Source organism: Stylophora pistillata, chromosome 1, assembly GCF_964205215.1.
Source record: "Stylophora pistillata chromosome 1, jaStyPist1.2, whole genome shotgun sequence".
In the NCBI taxonomy this organism is placed as follows: Eukaryota; Metazoa; Cnidaria; class Anthozoa; order Scleractinia; family Pocilloporidae; genus Stylophora; species Stylophora pistillata.
The window spans coordinates 8688246-8706539 of record NC_142519.1 but is presented as its reverse complement, the minus strand read 5'-3'; the positions used below and the strand labels follow the sequence as shown (position 1 = coordinate 8706539).

The 18294-nt window shown below is 36.8% G+C and overlaps 1 protein-coding gene and 1 long non-coding RNA gene across 4 annotated transcripts; one reads left to right on the top strand and one right to left on the bottom strand.

Annotated features, from left to right (window-relative positions):
• Positions 1-234: 234 nt before the first annotated feature.
• Positions 235-4638, bottom strand: LOC111326732 (uncharacterized). Its single transcript, XR_002694470.2, has 2 exons — positions 4300-4638; positions 235-1963 (listed from the first exon to the last, which is right to left on the bottom strand). It is a non-coding gene; the product is annotated as an uncharacterized LOC111326732 (long non-coding RNA).
• On the top strand, positions 3399-17656 carry LOC111326731 (transcriptional enhancer factor TEF-1). 3 transcript variants are annotated; one of them, XM_022930801.2, is made up of 15 exons: positions 3399-3559; positions 3666-3988; positions 5694-5758; positions 6109-6144; positions 6212-6274; positions 7052-7192; positions 8552-8722; positions 9139-9240; positions 10918-10977; positions 11240-11302; positions 12558-12665; positions 13846-13904; positions 14218-14299; positions 14600-14752; positions 15625-17656. In XM_022930801.2, the coding sequence occupies exons 2-15, from the start codon at positions 3817-3819 to the stop codon at positions 15736-15738; spliced, it is 1389 nt and encodes a 462-aa protein (XP_022786536.1). In that variant the 5' UTR covers positions 3399-3559; positions 3666-3816; the 3' UTR covers positions 15739-17656. The 3 variants fall into 3 exon arrangements, with proteins under 3 accessions (XP_022786536.1, XP_022786538.1, XP_022786537.1); XM_022930803.2 differs by lacking the exon at positions 6109-6144; XM_022930802.2 differs by lacking the exon at positions 6212-6274 and having other exon boundaries at positions 6109-6171.
• The last annotated feature ends 638 nt before the right edge of the window (positions 17657-18294 follow it).

Genomic DNA, 18294 nt, shown 5'->3' with positions numbered 1-18294 from the left:
TGATCATTCATATTTTGCATATATGGAATACTTCGACCGTCCAGCCGATTTGCTGTTATCAGCTTAGAGTATTTGAAGCATCTAATTATAGCTGCATATTTTTTTCGAACGGAGAGATTTCCGTTTGCGATCAGTGCTGTCTTTGGTGTATTTTCTTTCCAAATACAGAAGCGTCAAACTGTATTGTTTCAATGCGGTTCTAGCTAGTGGCTATGAAAAGCTGTATTTAGATGATTTTAACTTGCGCTTAACCAATTTTTATTAAACTTGAATATTTCAGAGGTACATACAATTCTAGAGCAAAAATTTGCAACATAACGGTAAAAAGCAGTATCTTAGCTAAGTTCTTCGAAACTGCTGCCAAAAATTCGCTTAGTCAACTTTAAAATTCTTATAGAGTAGGAATATGAACTTTAAAAAATATTTAACTCGGCAGAAATAAATTGAAACTAAAACGATTTGTAAGATCTAGAAGTAAATTACACTGAAGAACTGTAGACCTCATCATCAAGGTTCGTGATAGCTTATCCAGCCACTGGGTCTTCCGTATTCTGTACGTAAATCCCGGGCTCCTAATCAGCATTTCTCACTTCTTTATTCGCTTCTTCGTTGGATTTTTATCTTGTCTGTTTGTACATATCGTCCGAGGACATCAAATTTACACTTATCCTAATTTTTTTTCAGCTACTTCGCATGGTTTTATTCAGTCCTAAAAGTAGCGTGACTATTGCCATTTCACTGCCGGCATTCGTAACTTATAACATCAATGAAAATTATATTCATCATCTTTATCATTTTAATTGAAATAAAAGCCAAATGAGCATATTGAAATAAAAAGGGAGGGTTGAAATTAATTCTACCTCATCGTCTGATGTCGTTTCAAAAATAAAATCTCTTTACGTTAGCGAAGCGCTACTGAAAAACGACAAATAAGTGATGTCTGGTATGCAATTTTTTAAACGTACATGTAACTAACAAAAACGGCAATCAACTGGAATAAAAGAAGAACGTCCCTTCCCTTTTTTTCCAGAATAGCACAATAAGTAGCAATTTTCATATATGATTTTTAACTTTGCGAACATCCAGGTATGTCACAGGATAAATAAATGAATTAAGAGCCCTTTTAATGGAAGACCCAAAACTTGTTCAGTTTGGAAATAAATTTTTTACCCAAATTTTGCGGAATCACAAATCCCCACGAAGTGTAACAAGACTTATGAAGTTCATTGACGCTTTTTTTTTGGAGCAAATGAAGCCATGTGGTCAGTCAAGCTGTTGTTCGCTACACAAGTGGCTGATCATTATTCTGTTCTGCTCCTTTCTTTGGGAGAATTTAATTTCGTTTAACAAAACTCGAAAAGAAAATGGCCAGCCCAAATAAGCCCCTGGCGTAATATGATGAAATTTTAATCGTTAATAAAGAATAGTTTAGTTCCAAAAAGTCACCTTTTAGATAACTGATAAATTCCCGCTTAGAATGCACTGTTTATACTCTCAAAATATTAACACTATACCATCTAATCTCATTACGAGGTAAATTTCGAGCTGCACAGAACTGAACGAGCAGCTACACATTTTCTCATAATGACCAAAAACAAAACAATTTATTGCTAAATTTTTTCACTGCTGTCTAAACATCTCCATCTTGGTCAAATGTATCATGACTGACTCTAATGGATGGCACTCCAAAGGCACCGCTGTCTCTTAAAGCGGGCGAATATAAGCAGTACTGATCAAGTAATAAAATATCATGCATATAAGTGCAAACTAGAGAGGTTTTAAGAAGGGCTAAGTAAGGCAGGTGAAGGGCAGAAACTGAACCAGTTTCCGGCGCTTGAAGGAAAATCGCCGTATCATTAACTTGAGATAAAGAAGTATTAGCTACTGACTTCTTTATAACTCCTTAGCCAGCGGGCAGGAAGATGCTGTTAAGCGTTTTCTTCTCCACCAAGACCACATTGACCTGAAAAAAAAAAAAAAAAAACCAAACAAATAAATTAAAAGATCAATGAAAAGAACATATCAAAATCCACCTGACCCTTAAGACATTTTAGTTTAAGCGTTCAGATCTACTGCTCATTTGTCGACAATATCTGAGCTTGTTGACTGGTGAGCCTATCGCGTGATTTTAAGAGAGACCGAGAGGTCACCGAGAGGGTGGAGAGAAAATGACTAATATATTTATCACCGCATCGGATGTCCGTCAAACGTGGTATATCTAATGTGGCTATCATGCATCTAATGGCAACGCGACCGTCTGTTCCTGAGTCAAGTTTAGTTCAATTGTCTTGTTAATCAGCCCCGTCAATTCACGACAAAGGGCCACCTGAACAAAGGGTTAAATGTCATTCTGATATCACGGGCAAAATAAGAAATTTCTACGCGACGCATTTGAATTTGTTCAGTCCACTGCGTTCAACTAAAGATCACTGAAGCGTATATCAGTTGTGGTCGAGTTCTGCAGGTGGTTTAGTGCAACACTTTTTGGGGAGAGTAGCAGCCATTGATGCTTGGCTTCAAGAGAATTAAATAACGTTTGTCTTCGGATCTTAAGCCACTGGCACTTGGAGCATGTCACGATTTCCTGAGTCAAACCACTCGTACCTCATCAAGTGATCGTGTAACTGAACTTAATAGAAACGCAAGGGAAATGGGAAGAACACGAGACCAGTTACAGAAACTCAAATCAGTGTCTCTATGATTTAGAAAATCCCGTCTTGTGAATGGGGAAGCGGTTATGAACTCAGAGACGATGGCCAAGTGTATTCAGTTCCAGGATGTGCTAACTGGTTCTCTTTATGATCTAGTCTGTCGGGAACCAAAAGGAAAAATTAACGAGGAAAAAACTAAAGGTCGATTTATTATTCAGAGTAAATAATTAAAACTGTACGGGTAGGGGGCGTCCGCAATTTAAAGCGAACAAACCAACTTGGAAACACTTTTTCTCTTGAGTTGGAATAAAGTTTTTTTGTTGTTTAAACACAGTAATGGGGTCTCGAGTATACCTAATCTTGATATAATAGGGTGTGTTTGACCTCAGCCAATCACAATTCAGAGCTTTTCTAAAATATGCGTAGAGCGACGTGGTATACTAATCATATTTTTGACTCTTCACAACGCAACCAAACAGTGTACTGAGAAACTTGCCTTTGATCAGGTGCTAAATTTATAGCTAACGATTCCAAGAAGCCATTAATTGATCCTCTTTTCCAAAAATTGTAAGAGAAAAATACTCAGCGAGATTAAGTATAATTTGAAGACCTTTGCGTTAAAGAAAACATTCTTCGAATTCTATCCCCGTGTTTGGGCATCGAACCACGCGAGCTTCGAATTCTTCTTGAACAAATGCGTGACGAAAGGAAATGTCATTGACCCCCCTCTAGGAAGAAATAGCTCAAGTCTTTTGTGGGCGCGCCAGGCATAGTTGTGTCATTCCTCGCATTCTTTGCTAGCCTCCGTTTTCACTCAAGTAAAGGGCAAGTTGCTAATTCCAGGTGATTTTTCGAAGGACGACGTTACAATCATTCCTCTTGTATTTTGGAGAATTCTGTGTGGTTAGGTACGTTACACGAAAGTTAGAATGGTTTCAGATCATCCGATAGATTTTCCCCCTTCGAATGTTCGATTGGCCTGTTGAATCGTTCGAATTTTTTTCATTTTTCCAGACTTGTGCTTCCGGAACGACTGATCAAGCCATCAGTTAGAAGTCTACTGGGTCAGAATAAACAGTATTTGGAGATTCCCTCCAGTTAAGATCATTTTTTACTCAGTGTTTCCAACAAAACCGCCAAGATTTCGGACCACGAGGACCTCGAAATGACTAACTCGGCCGACGAGGGCAGCGCGACCAAAAGCCCCGTCGACATGGCCAATGATGCCGAAGGAGTTTGGTCGCCAGATATCGAACAGTCCTTCCAGGAGGCTCTGGCTATTTACCCTCCTTGTGGGCGGCGAAAAATTATTCTCTCTGATGAAGGGAAAATGTACGGTGAGTAGCGCATTCTTGTCGTCGAATTTGTTTAGTTCGTCAAGCGTCGATTGTTATAATATTGCTCTACCCGGAAACCTAAACTATGGTCACTAACGAAGTTGCTTGCTCCTTTTGCATAAGTCACTTAGTTTGAAACTATTTCTAACATGAGAAACGACTGGCTTGTTAAGAATAGAGAGAATGTTGACACTACATACCGCGCTTTCCACGAAGGCATGGAATGGACAGTTGAGTTGTTTATATCAACTGAACAACTAAACGCGATCTCTTGTTGTAATAACTACATATTATTGGCATTCAGCACTCACAGTCTAACACTGATCCCTCGTGGCAGCTGTCCAGCTAGAGTTCATGAAAATGTTAGCATACTTGAACGCTACTCGGCGGTTTTCGGTGAGCAACTAAAAAATCAGCTCCATGATAAGATGTCACGAACGCATAGTGTAGGCAGCTACGCGTGTTCAATTGTTTGAAATATGCTCGCTATGTATCTCGCAGTTTTGCATTAACCCTTTACCACAGCGGTTGCATCATCAGTAAAACTCATCAATTTTGCTTAATTTGTGTTTTTGAAGACTAACTTGACAATTTTGCGGACGATTTATAGGTCGAAAATCATTTTCATCGCCACAGCAATTTTGTCTCCCAGAACCGTTGTGATCTTAGGAATAGCATATGTTTTACATTGCTTTTGTGACAAAGGATCTCAAATTATTTTGTTGGAATGCATGTTTAGTTTATTGGGTTAAAATGATGGCGAACGTGAAATTATAAAGAAATCAGCTTTTTTCTAACTTTTGTGTTTTGTGGAACAAAGACATATATATTTGTATCTGATTAGTATGCCACATGGAAAATATCGAGCAATTTGAATGGAATATTATAAAATGCTATGCTAATAGAATATGCTTAACTAAAAATACATTCATGAGAATGCTTTGGTGATGTCTCCCACACTTTTCCTTTTCCTGTAATCTGTCTGAAGTCCGTGATGCTTTGTATTCTTCGAGTTTAGTTCAAAATAATCAATTATAATTTTTTATTTTCTCGGCAACACGATGTTAATTTTCTTATAAATCTTATCTTTTATCCCCCGACCACAGTTCGGGCAGTTTGGTCCTTGGGAATGATTAAGAAATCTCTGTATACTGAAAAAAAAAAATTACAATTCCAACTTTAAAGACCGAAAGTTTAAAACTACTGTTTTTTTTTTTCTGTTTTGTCAATTTTTAAACAACATTTATGCTTAATGTAACAATTATTCTGAAGTATTTTTAATTCAAGAAAAGGTAATGCCTCTCATCAAAAGTATGGGTGGTACATGCAAGCCCAGATCTTGTCTCCAAGTTGTTTTAGCTAACAAACTAAAGTTTACTTTCTGTAATGAAAGTGGTCGCTTTGAAATCACCTTTGATAATGTGAAGAAGGGTTTTCTGAGTGGGTTTCTTAAAAACACCTCGTAACCTTAGGCAATGCTCAAACTTATCTTTGAGAGAAATGTAAGGCAGTATTTAATTTTCTTCTGTAAAGGATGTTGATAGAACTTAAATGTTCTGAGACCACATTCAGTTTTCTCCTATTTTAAGATGAGTTGAAGAAACATTAACTGATAATGAGTTTTTCTCAAGGTAATCAAAAATTAAGCCCCAGTTGTCTTAAATTATGAAATTAAAATTGAAACTTCTTTTTTGTTTGAGTGCAGGCCGCAATGAGTTGATTGCTCGGTACATCAAGCTGAGAACTGGAAAAACAAGAACAAGGAAACAGGTAACCATTTTAAATCCAGGAGTTACAGACTAGATAGTGTTTTGACTCTGACAGTGCATGGACTACCCAATTTACCATGCACCTGTTACTAGTATGCTATGAGAAATTCAGAAGAATGGGTACCTCTTTCAGCTTGACTGTTCCATTTTTTCTTTTTTTGGTGCCAAATCATAACGTTCTTTTTTATTGAGAAAAATGAACAAAATGATCCCAGAAAAAAAAAGAAAAACTTTTTTTTTAATGTAGCACTCATCCAAACAAAAGTCGAGATTGGTTCAGGCCGAAATATTTTCAAGCTGGCTACTTACTGGGTAAAAGTTTAGATTTTTTCAAATTTTTGTCTTACATAGGTTTCCAGTCACATTCAAGTCTTAGCAAGGAAAAAGGCAAGGGAGATTCAAGGCAAACTTAAGGTTGGTCACACTGCTTATTTTGTTTATTTGTGTTTGATAGGTTTCAAGTCACATTCAGGTGTTAGCCCGGAGAAAACCAAGAGAAGTGCATGCAAAAATTAAGGTTTGTACACAAGTGTATATTGTAGGTGTTAAATGTTAAAGCACTAAGCGTATCCATTATTAAGAGTTGCAATTCACCAATCACAGTTGTCTGAAACCAAAAGTCAGTGTTAAGCATCCTGTTGTAAAGTAGCGCAGAACCAGTTGGCCTTGTCACCTGGAGTTGAATCGTACTGTACAGTTGAAGTTCATTTATTTGTTTTAAGCAGGTTGATTAATTTGGCAGCTGTAATAGCTGATGTGGACCTGCTGTCCTAACCCACCCATCCCACCCCAGGGGAGGACACCCATCACACAGTAATCTCGTGTGTGGAAAATTAACATCTCCTGCCCCAATCCTGCAGGAGACGGGACCTCCATTTATTCGTCCCTATCCGAGAAGACTAGAATATCTAACCATTTCTTGATGTTATAGAAAGGTAGCAAATTCTTCTCAATTATTTTAAGACCTTGAGTGTTGGTCCGGCCGGGGCTCGAACCCTCGACCTCCCACACTAAAGTCCAGCGCTCTATCCATTGAGCTAACCGGGAGGCGGTTGAAACCTTGGAATCATGACATGAATTAGGAGATAAATGATGGTATTTTATTATAATTAATTAAAGTCATTGTGTTTGAACACAAATAACCACAACCTTTTCTAAGCTTTTTCATGTCATCTTATTCTTCCCATTTTTTTTTTAATCCTAAACATTTTTTCAGGTTGTAAGTGTCAAATGTATTTCTAGCGTTCGGAAGTAATTTTGAGATTAATGATTTTTTTATCAACATTTTACATAGGACCAGGCTGCACGAGACAAAGCTCTTCAGACTATGGCATCAATGTCATCAGCGCAAATCGTGTCAGCTTCCGTACTTCACAGCAAGGCTCTGGCTGCAGCTGGAATGCCAGCATTTAACAATGAAAGCCAAGGATACCAGGTACGTCCAGTAGGATGTTAATTAATATGAAATACCATGTACTCTCAAAACTTTTAACATTAGATATTTCTAAAACTTCACTCTTCAAATTGCATTATTATCCATTCTATGGTCTTTTTAAGGTCATCGGATTAACCAGCTTAAACCAATTTTTGGGATCACAGTATTTTTTTTAAGACTGACCCCTTTGGAAAAGCTGGGATAAGATATGATTTGGTTTTCTCAAGTGAGTTGATTGTGTAAAATGGCCATCATAAAGAATTTCAAAGCTGACATTTTGAGTGTTTGGCCACCATAAAGAATTTCAAAGCTGGTCATCATAAAGAATTTCATCACAGAGATTTTGCCTATTAGCCCCTCTGACGAAGGGCTAATGCTAACCCCCTTTATCAATTATTATGAAGTATGTGAAAGGAATGGTTAGATATTCTAGTCTTCTCGGATAGGGATGAATAAATGGAGGTCCTGTCTCCTGCAGGAGGGGTAGGAGATGTTAATTTCCCATGCACGAGATTACTGTGTGATGGATGTCCTTTCCCGGGTTGGAATGGGTGGGTTGGATTTAGGCTGATGAACCTAGTAGGGGACTACATGTCCTTTTGTTCTTCCACCTGTATAATGTACAAATCTTTAGAAACAAAAAGAAAACTTTATGAACACTCTGATTAGAGTGCTGTTTGCTACCAAAAGTAATTATGACCGCCGCCTGGTTAGCTCAGACCGCCGCCTGGTTAGCTCAATTGGGAGAGCACCGGACTGCTGTGCGGGAGGTCGAGAGTTCAATACCGGCCGGACCAACACTCAGGGTCTTAAAATTAACTGAGAAGAATATGCTTCCTTTCTTTAACATCAAGAAATGGTTAGATTTTCTAGTCTTCTCGGATAGGGACGAATAAATGGAGGTCCCGTCTTCTGCAGGGTTGGGGTAGGAGACGTTAATTTCCCACGCACGAGATTACTGTGTGATGGATGTCCTCCCTGGGGTGGGTTAGGTGGGTAACAGGACCCCCGTTGATACCAGTGTTTACTACACTGAAGGGGCTATCCTGTATAAATATAGATGTCTGTATGTCTGTCTGTATGGTTACCTGTATTTTATAGATTTACAAATTTAACCTGGAGTTTTTTTTTTCTCGGGGGGGGGGGGGAGGGGGAGACAGTGGCGAACTCGAAAGCTATGCTATTCTGGTCACTGTGCACATTTTACTTTTGATTATTGATGTAATTTACTGTTTCTTATATATTCGGACTTTTATCATCTGTAGTAACCTCTTGAAATAGTGCGAATAAAGAGTACATTCCAGGGATATTCATTTTTCAGTCAAATTATGTATTGTTTGTTTATTTTGTTTGTTTTAGCAACAATACTGGCAGTCTAGTGCAGGACAGCCAGTACCAGGTAGTTATAACAATGCTTCACAAGCTCCATATGGCAGTCCAGGAGTCCAAGCCAGTGTACCTGGTAGTGTTGTGTCTACAGCATCAGTTGCAAGCCCCACAGGAGCTGTTGTCAGCACTCCTGAAGACATGGTAAGTTTACTGTACAGTAATTTTTACAGGATGGATTGAGATTGAATAATACCCGAAGATTGCCAGGTTTGATGATGAAATTTGAAATTTTTTAAGAAATCAGTGAGAGCAGGACAAAGTTTAATTCCATGCATCTCTATTTTGAAATAATTTCTGGGATTTTTTTGTTTTCCTTAAAAAACTAACCAACAGAGTGCAGTACGTGTTGTGATTTCATGTTTTGTATGTTCTCTGATGAAATGTGAAATTTTATATGTACCCAGTGAGAGCAGGACAAAGTTTACCTCCTTCTCTATTTTTGAATACTAGTTTCCAGCTACATTTTTGTTTTCCTTAAAAAATTAATCAATAGAGTGCAGTACATGGTGTGATGTCGTTTTGTATGTTCTCTTTTTTTTTTTTTTTTTTTTTTGCAGAGAAGTGTCACACTTAGCAGGGGTACTGTGTCCTCTACACCACCAACTTTTGCTGCACATGGCAGCTCATCATGGCCTCAGAGATCTGTTGAACAGCAGCTAGTAAGGACACCTACTGTATTATTAATGCTGCAGTGTTTTCTGAATTTTAATTTACAATTTTTTTTTAATCAATGTCCACTGTTTACTATTGGTATTTACTAAAACAGTAGATATCCGAATAATAGTCTAAATATTCTTTACCATTCACCTCAAAGCAACTCGTTGATGAATTGCACCTGAAAATATTCTACTTATTTGCAGGAATAAATGAGTAAAAATTGTCTATTTGTGATATATTATCTCACTGTTTTAGTGTATACCAAAACAACTGTTTATCTCAGTGTGAGTGGCTAGCATTAGACATTTGCCTCGCCCCTTTGCAGCTCTTTAAATGTCCACCACCAACCACCTCCTCTTTGGTGAATAGTTGGTAATTATTACTATTTGGATTTGATTTTCAAATCCTTTGTATCTAAAAATCATGATGCATGCTCTCCTTACTGTTCTCTATACATTCCCATTGACACTGACTACAGTACTGGCCGCAACACAATCAGGAGCTTGTTGAGTCGTTGGTTATGTCAGGGGCCCGGGGGGTCAGGGGGGGTACTTTAGGATTTTCTGGGTGGGGATGTGCTGCTGGGACCCTGGAACCCTTAACGTATACTAGAGCTATTTCAGCTGAATTTTGCTACCCTATACTAGAGTAAACTCTCCAAACTCCCCCTATCCTAGAGTAGCTGTTTTCCAGCTAAAAAAGAAGCACTTACCTTCTTTCTCTAAGTTACAAGAAAGCTAGTCCACTTTCCTTCTTGTATAGTCTCGAGGATTAGTCCTAAATGAGTCCTAATTTTGGACGGGTTTTTGATTTTCAACCCCGTATTCAACTTGGTCGCGTTGCAAGTTACATGCTGAGCTCCGGGGCTGAGGTATGCCAAGCAGGCACGTACGCTATTACAAGGAACAATAAATTGTTTAATTTTAACCAGTATTAAAACCACCGACTTCCATCTGAATCCCAAATTTTGACAGTTAATAATATCCAGTACTGTTTTATGATAGTCATCTATTGACACTTTCTTTGCTTTTACTCCTGGGGCTGAGTTGCAGAAATTTCAACTTGTCGATTTGATTTTTTTATATGTTTGAGTGGCAATTCCTGGTTTCCCTAGTCTAGATAAAATCTTCAACCAATTGATCAGTTTCCTGAAAAATGATACCCTATTTTAGACCTAAACGCTCTGATTTATATACCCTATCCTAGAGTAAACTGCTTGAAAACCATACCCTTCACAGCAGCACATACCTATGTAGCCCATATATGGCAGTACCCCCCCCCAGGGGTCAGGGGTTCACACTAGTGATAGCCAACTAGCCACAGACTAGTAGAAATCCAGTTTTGGCTAGTGGTTTTCGATTTTCAGTGGTCAGTTTGGCTTGTAAACAAACTGAAATTGTTGTAACATCTAAGTTGACACAAGCCACTTGGCTAGTCAGTTGAAAAGTTATTGTCAAGCTCTGCATGTCTTTTTTTTCTCATGTCCTTATAATTTTTAAGTCATGAGTGTTACTGTAAAGGGAATTTAGATGCTTGTATGTGGTCACCAGTGCAAAGAAGTGGCTTTCAGGTGCTGGTAGTGATAGAGAGAACCTTTCAGCCTCCTTATGTTAATTTGTTCTATCCTTGTTTTTCTAATCTGAAATTATTTTGATGAAATTGATGTTGTTTGATTTTAGCCCTTGCGGCTGGTGGACTTCTCAGCATTTCTTGAACAACAGCGAATGGAACCAGAGTCGGTAAATAGAGTCTCCATGATAAATGTGTTAGCTATTAATTTCAAATTGAAGATATACACATGAATGTGTTACACTGGATAAACCATGGTGTCTTTTACATTTTATCAGCTATGGGTACTTCAGAATCCTCAGTTGCTGGGCAAATGTTCAGTTAGCATGATAAAGTGTAAATGAAGACAAAAGAAACAGCTTTGATAGTTAGTATTTGAACTAGTATTAAGCTTGAATTTTAACTTAACTTCCTCCTCATTCCTTTCTTTAGTACCACAAGCATTTGTTTGTTCACTTGGGACCAAACACGGACCTTGGTGACCCTCATCTTGAGGTAAAACATTTAATTAGAACACATGAATAGCCCATTTCCAAATTACCCTTGGCCCCTTTTTCATAACAAGGCCTGGTGCTCAACCATTCTTGTGAAAATGAGTTTAATTTGCATGTGAATGAAAACTTATTATCATATGAAAGGATGAGCACGAGGACTGATTTGAAAATGAAGGGTAATTCGGAAATGGGCTATTGAATGCAATTTCATTGATCATCATTATACTGTCAAATTTTGATGATCCTGACTCTTGGAGACTGGGTGGAGTAGTATGCATGATTGAATGTGTACCATATTTAATTGATATTGTGTATCAAAGTAAGTTCTCAAAAAAGTAAATTCTGAAATTATTGTGCATCATTGCCAATGGTAGCCAAAGTGTTTACATGAACGTTTTTTTTTTTTTTGACAATGTTTTACAACTTAAAATACTGACTTGTTTGTGTCATTAAGTCTTAAATTCTTTGAAGCTGTATCATTGAAATAAAGTTAATGTTGTTTTGGTTCATCTGCTTTGTTTGATGGAAAAAAGTCGGTGCAGGTCTCAAATGAGACTGATTAATTTTCATGAAAAAATAGGACCAGCAAGGCGAGTCTGGATAATCAAAAAATTTGGTAAATTGAGGTTTGACAGTAGTGGACTGCCAACAATTTCCAACATCATGAACTCTTTATTAATAATAATAATTATCATATTAATAATAATTATTTGATATTTATGTTGTGCAAATTAGCATGTGGATATGATCAAATGCATCACAACACTTTTCGGGGGACTTTGGCCGGACTGCATCAGCAGTTTACAAACAATCGAAGGAAACTTATTTGAAGATCCCCCCCAATTCCCAGTAAAAAGGGCAGACCACATCACAGTAATCTCGTGAGTGGGTTCTTTAACGTCCCCTGCTTAACCAAATTAACTAATCAATAGATGCAGGAGATGGGACCTACCATTTATTCATCTTTATTCGAGAAGACTAGAATGTCTATCCATTTCTTGATATTGTAGAAAGGTAGCGCATTCTCCGCAGTTATTTTAAGACCTTGAGTGTTGGTCCGGCAGGGGCTCGAACCGTTGACCTTGACCGCCCACAGCACAATCCAGTGCTCTATTACAGTTTGTATAGCACAAAAATAATTGTGTATGTGTGACTAAGCAGTTTTTTATGCAGTTTGTGTCAGTATGGCAGCAAAATATATTTGGACAACTGATCACATAATCACTAATATTTTTTCTTCTTTTGTTGAATTGCAGGCAGTCGACATTCGTCAGATTTATGACAAGTTTCCGGAGAAGAAAGGAGGCCTCAAAGAGTTATATGACAAGGGACCCCAAGCAGTATTTTTCTTAGTGAAATTTTGGGTAAGCAGTACTGTCAGTATTATTTTGCTATCTCATGAAGTATGAATGAAGTCTCATTTTCTTTTTGGTTGTTAGTTTTGATTATATAGACACACTACCCCTAGTTAACCCTTAAAACCTTAATAGTGACCAGCATCTGACTTCTCTTTACATTTTAAGATAATGAGAATAAATCGAATGATTTCCAAGAAGCTTTGATTGTTAAATGAATTCTACTTGTCAGTACCAAGGAATTGTTTGGAGAAGAATGTGGAGAATATGGTCACTGCTATTATTATTTAGTTTATACTAAAATAGTGGATAGTGTTGAAGGCACACTCTGATTGGCTAGTTGAACTCCAAATATCCTTTGTTAGTATATACTAAAACAGTGGATAGCGTTGAAGGCGCGCTCTGATTGGCTAGTCAAACTCCGAATATCCTTTGCTATTTACCTCCGAGCAACTTGGGAAAAAATGGCGTCCTGGTTTGCATCCGTGACAAGCGAAGAAATCACTCAAATTAACGACGGTGGTGTATATTATCTCACTGTTTTAATGTATACTAAAACAACTATTCACCTCAGTGTTGATGGTTAGCAGTGGATATTTACCTCGCCGCTTTGCGGCTCGGTAAATATCCACCACCAACCACCTCCACTTTGGTGAATAGTTGTTAACTGTTTACTTCCGAGCAACTCAGGAAAAAATGGCATCCTGGTTTGCATCTGTGACAAGCGAAGAAATCACTCAAATTAAAATAATGATGGTGGTCTACATATTATCTCACTGTTTTAGTATATACTGAAACAACTCTTCACCTCAGTGTCAGTGGTTAGCGGTGGATATTTACCTCGCCACTTTGCGGCTAGGTAAATATCCACCACTAACCACCTCCACTTTTGTGAATAGTTGTTAATGATTTATTTATTTTTTTACTTATTTAATAATTTGCCAAAGGAAGGGAAATTTACAGTAGGACGAGGTTGTCCCCTACTAGGTAAATTACCTTTCCCTATCCCCTACAAACAAACAAATTTGAAACCCAACCCACTTACAAACCCCCATGCTAAGAAATAACAAAATAGATAATCATTAACCAAAGAGAAAAAGAAAGAAAAGACTAGTTGATTAACATGTACAAGAATTAAGAGCATTGAAACGATGACGTGTAAAGGGTTTTTCTGATTTTTCCTTGTTAGGCCGATCTAAATACAAACATACACGATGAAGCTGGAGCCTTTTATGGTGTTTCAAGCACGTGAGTTTCTCATTTTGAAATAGTTCAATCATTAAATTGAATAATTTTTTACAATTATCACTGAACTATCTAAAAGAAAGATATTGTTTCAAATGAAGTTTAGCTATAATTTATTTGGTTTATACTTCTCTTCATACTAGAAATTGTATATAACTCTTTAGGTGCTGTAACTTGTTTCCTAAAAGAATAATATTGTGTGGTGATAATTATTTAGGGAGGATAAAGTTGCCTGCACAACTTCTTGGCCACCTGTTTTGAACTCGACAACTAAGGTAACTTTGTTACTAATGGAAAGCCTTTGTTCTCTTTCCAGTTATGAGTCAAATGAAAATATGACCATAACGTGTTCCACAAAAGTTTGTTCATTTGGTAAGCAAGTTGTGGAAAAGGTGGAGGTAAGAAAAAATGTTAAGAAATAATGATTAATTAATCAAAGCCCTCAATCTGTTCTTACCAGGCAGACATCATTAATTTTGGTGAGAGTATTGGTGAAATATCTAGCCTGTTCAAGTAGATATTGTACATGTGTTAAGTTTCTATAGGCATGAAAAGACCCATCATAGATATATTTGGATGCTGTCATCCCTTTTACCCTTTTTTTTAGCTACATGTACTTTGGCTATAGCAACTAAAGTTGAGCTGTTTAAATGTTCTTTCTTACATAAGTGTGGAATTTTTTTTCTTCTTTCTTTCAGACTGAATTTGGCCACTTTGAAAACAGTCGGTTTGTTTACCGCATTCACAGGTCACCAATGTGCGAATACATGATCAATTTTGTTCACAAACTTAAACAGTTACCTGAAAAGTACATGATGAACAGTGTCCTGGAGAACTTCACTATTCTTCAAGTAAGTCTATAAGTGTCACTAGGGAACTGAATTCAGTGGGCTTTTGGTGAGAATAAAGTTTGCAATAATTTCATTCAACTTGTCATGCCACAACAATGAAATTGCCTGTAGTACGTATCTCAGTGCAAGTTGTAAGTTCATATTGCATTGCATTGTCAATTGTTGCAAGTGGGCACTCCACTTTTGTTCCCAGGCTCTGTTCAAGCCAGTATGGTGCTCTTGTATTGTGAATTTGAAAACTTGTGATAAAATTGTCCAACCTGATTAGTTGAGTAGACAGGCAGGTTGTAATAACTGTGGTGAATGTGGGGATGCAAACTTGGAACAAAATAATTCAGATAAACTTGCAACCTTCTGACCCTAAAGACCAACATCCATTATCACCCTTCAGGGTTCGACACTAATGGTAGCCCGCTAGCCACATACTAGAATAAATTCAGTTTTGGCTAGTGGTTTACAATTTCCACTAGCCAGTTTGGGTAGTGAACAGACTGAAATTGTCATAAAATCTAAAAACACCTAAGATGTCACTAGCCACTTGGCTAGTAAGTTGAAAAGGTAGTGTCAAGCCCTGCCCTTGCATCACGCATTAAGTTCGCAAGGATAAAGGAAAGGATCACTTTCTAAAGAAGCTCTTGATTGTTTAACAAATTCTCCATGCCAGCAACTTAGGAAAAGTGTAGAGAACAGCATGGAGAATATATACATACTGAAGTTAGATTTTAAAGCATGAAGGTAATTAATTAATTGCTGCCAGGGTACAGCCTGCACTGCCATCATCCATGGACATGCTTATTTTAGACTTGCTTATGGGGTTTTTGGAAAGTGGCTAACAGTTAAGCCTTATTGATTGATTTATCATTTATTTTTAGGTTTTATCAAACAGGGAGACACAAGAAACCTTGCTTTGCCTTGCCTACGTGTTTGAAGTATCAACTAGTGAACACGGGGCTCAGCATCATATCTATCGACTAGTTAAAGACTAAAAATAATAGTAACTGCTTTCTAGAACATTTATATGTATATCGATTGTTTCCCTTGGTAAAATTTATTCTTTCAAGTTCTACTTATTGAATAACTTGTACCGTGTAAATGAAAAAACATCAGCCATTTGAACAACTAGAACTACCCAAACATGATAAGGAAAATGGTTTCAGAGCAAGTTGATAATGCTTTGGGTTGTTTGTGATACAGCATTTAGTCATGAGTTACAAAGTTAAAGAAGAAATCAATCATTTTTAATCGATGCATTTCAGATGACTGTCGGCTCTGCCCAGGTCTTAAGTTGCAGATATCAAAAATTTTTAATCTTCTCTGAGCTATTAACTGCTATCAATATTCTAAAAAACAAGGAAAATTTTGTGGGAAATGCATAAATAGTATGTTATGACTGGGGAGCATTTTAACCTTAATCTTTTGAGAAAAAGCTATTCCTTTACATTTGCTTATTAACCCTTTCACTTCTGAGACTTCAATAATATCAAATCACTTCACTGTCTGCCACATATTTCTACTTAGTCTGTTTTTAACCGTTTAACTTACAAGCGATTGATTAACATGAAACTTCTCCCTAGACTTTCCATACACTATTCAACAAACAGGTAATGAGAATACTCAAACTCATCAGCTAGAAGTTGTCATCCTGATCTAACATCAAATTCTCATAATGAATTTACAAGGAAATAAGTAGTAGCTAGAGTGGAGAATTAACAATTAGATATTGAAAGATACTCCTTGTTCTTGTTCTTTCTTCTAATTACTTTTATTCTTGACGGTGAAGTGCGAATGTAAGCATTAATTACTTATTGTCGCTCCATGGAGTGAAGGGGTTAACTAAAACTTGCAATGAAACCAAATTGTGAGCAAGACTTAAGAATGTTTTTTTCTTGTCAGTTTTTTCCCATTATTTCTCTTTAATTTTACTTCTAAATTGACAGAAATAGGCTGACTTGTTCTCCTAGTTGATCAAATATGAAATTCAAATCTACTGGGTGTTTGTGAAGTCAAGATATGTTGCTTTATTCCCTGGTTGGATGTTTTTGTTTTCTTTTGTTTTTGTGGATACAAACTGCACCATGGTGGTGAATTGTTCTGTACTATGGGGGTTTCTTATTACTCGATAAATTTACTGACATTTAAAGACTATTACTAGTGTACTTATTCAAACGATGTAGGCTATGGAGCTCTTTTCCTAGGTAGTATTTTTGAACTAAACATTTTTACATGTTTATCTAAAGCAGTGCAGCTTAACTGTACTGAACATACAATTGCTTCAAGTTGTGGAGCTTAAGTACCAGGGGAGTTTTCAAGTGTAAAGTGGTACATATTTTCACTTATTTCTTATCTCTCCACATACATGTTAATTTAACTGTCCTGCACACTTCTTGTTCTGTTCTTAGAACATTTATTAGGCAAACTTTCTGACAAACACTTTGGACACATCAAACAAAAACAAAAAAAACAAGAAAACTATGTCCAAGTGAACTTAATTATGGTGTGAACAAGGTCTGTGAGCACATTGTCCAGTGAACATCATTCTTGTAAAAACCTGTTTTATTTCTTCAAATTTTTAACTTACCATATGCAAAGTGCTCTTTAAACTTGGTGAAAGGTATTTCTGGTATAAAAACTGGTTCTGCTAACAAAAAAAACTGGCAGCTGGCTTGGAAAATTCCTTCGGAGATGCACCATATTTTTGTATTGTGGTGATAGAGGAAATTCTTTGAAAAAGCTGTTTCCAAACAAAATAAAAATATTATAATTATATAGTTAAACTAAGGTAGTTTAGAGGCAGGTTTTACTAATTACACTTAGATCAGTTTGTTATTGTCAACCAATTTATGTAATATAGGGAACTATAAAGCTTAAATATATATATTGGACATAAAAAGATTCTTTCAAGAAGCTTGGTCATACTGTGTTTTTTAAGGTGTTTGATCAAACAGGTAGACTCGCCACAACCTTCATTGTTAAAACAGTCAGAGCTTCTCTCTTCTTGATTTTGTTATTAGTATTATGTTTATTTTTAGTATGACATGGATTACACACACAAAAAAACAAAAATTACAAAAAGGAAATTAGCTAAAATACTCAATCCCAGTGCACAAAGAAAAACTTACTCTAGCATTTTGTACAGCTTCATGTACATTTTTTATGTAATGCCTGGCTTTTTATTCTCTTTGTCTTAGTACTAAAATAGTATTTATGATTTCTTAAAACTGTGAGACTGCATTTCACTAATTCTTATCAATGGCTGTTGTCCCTTATAGTGGGGGAGTGGCAGATCTGGGTTTCAAGGAGAAAAAGAGGTTATAGATAGCTCAGGGTTTCTGGGAAATAAGGGGTTGCAGATGGTTCAGGGTTTCAGGGAATAAAAGCAGGAAAAGGAGAATAACTAGAAATGTACCCCTTTTTTCAGAATATTTCAAGTGGAAAAGTGTTATATTTGATTTATCAACTAAACAACTGAGCTTTCCAAACAAAGATCAAGGATTGCTCAACCAACCTTAAGCTAACTTCATCTCCTATATTCATAATTTTTG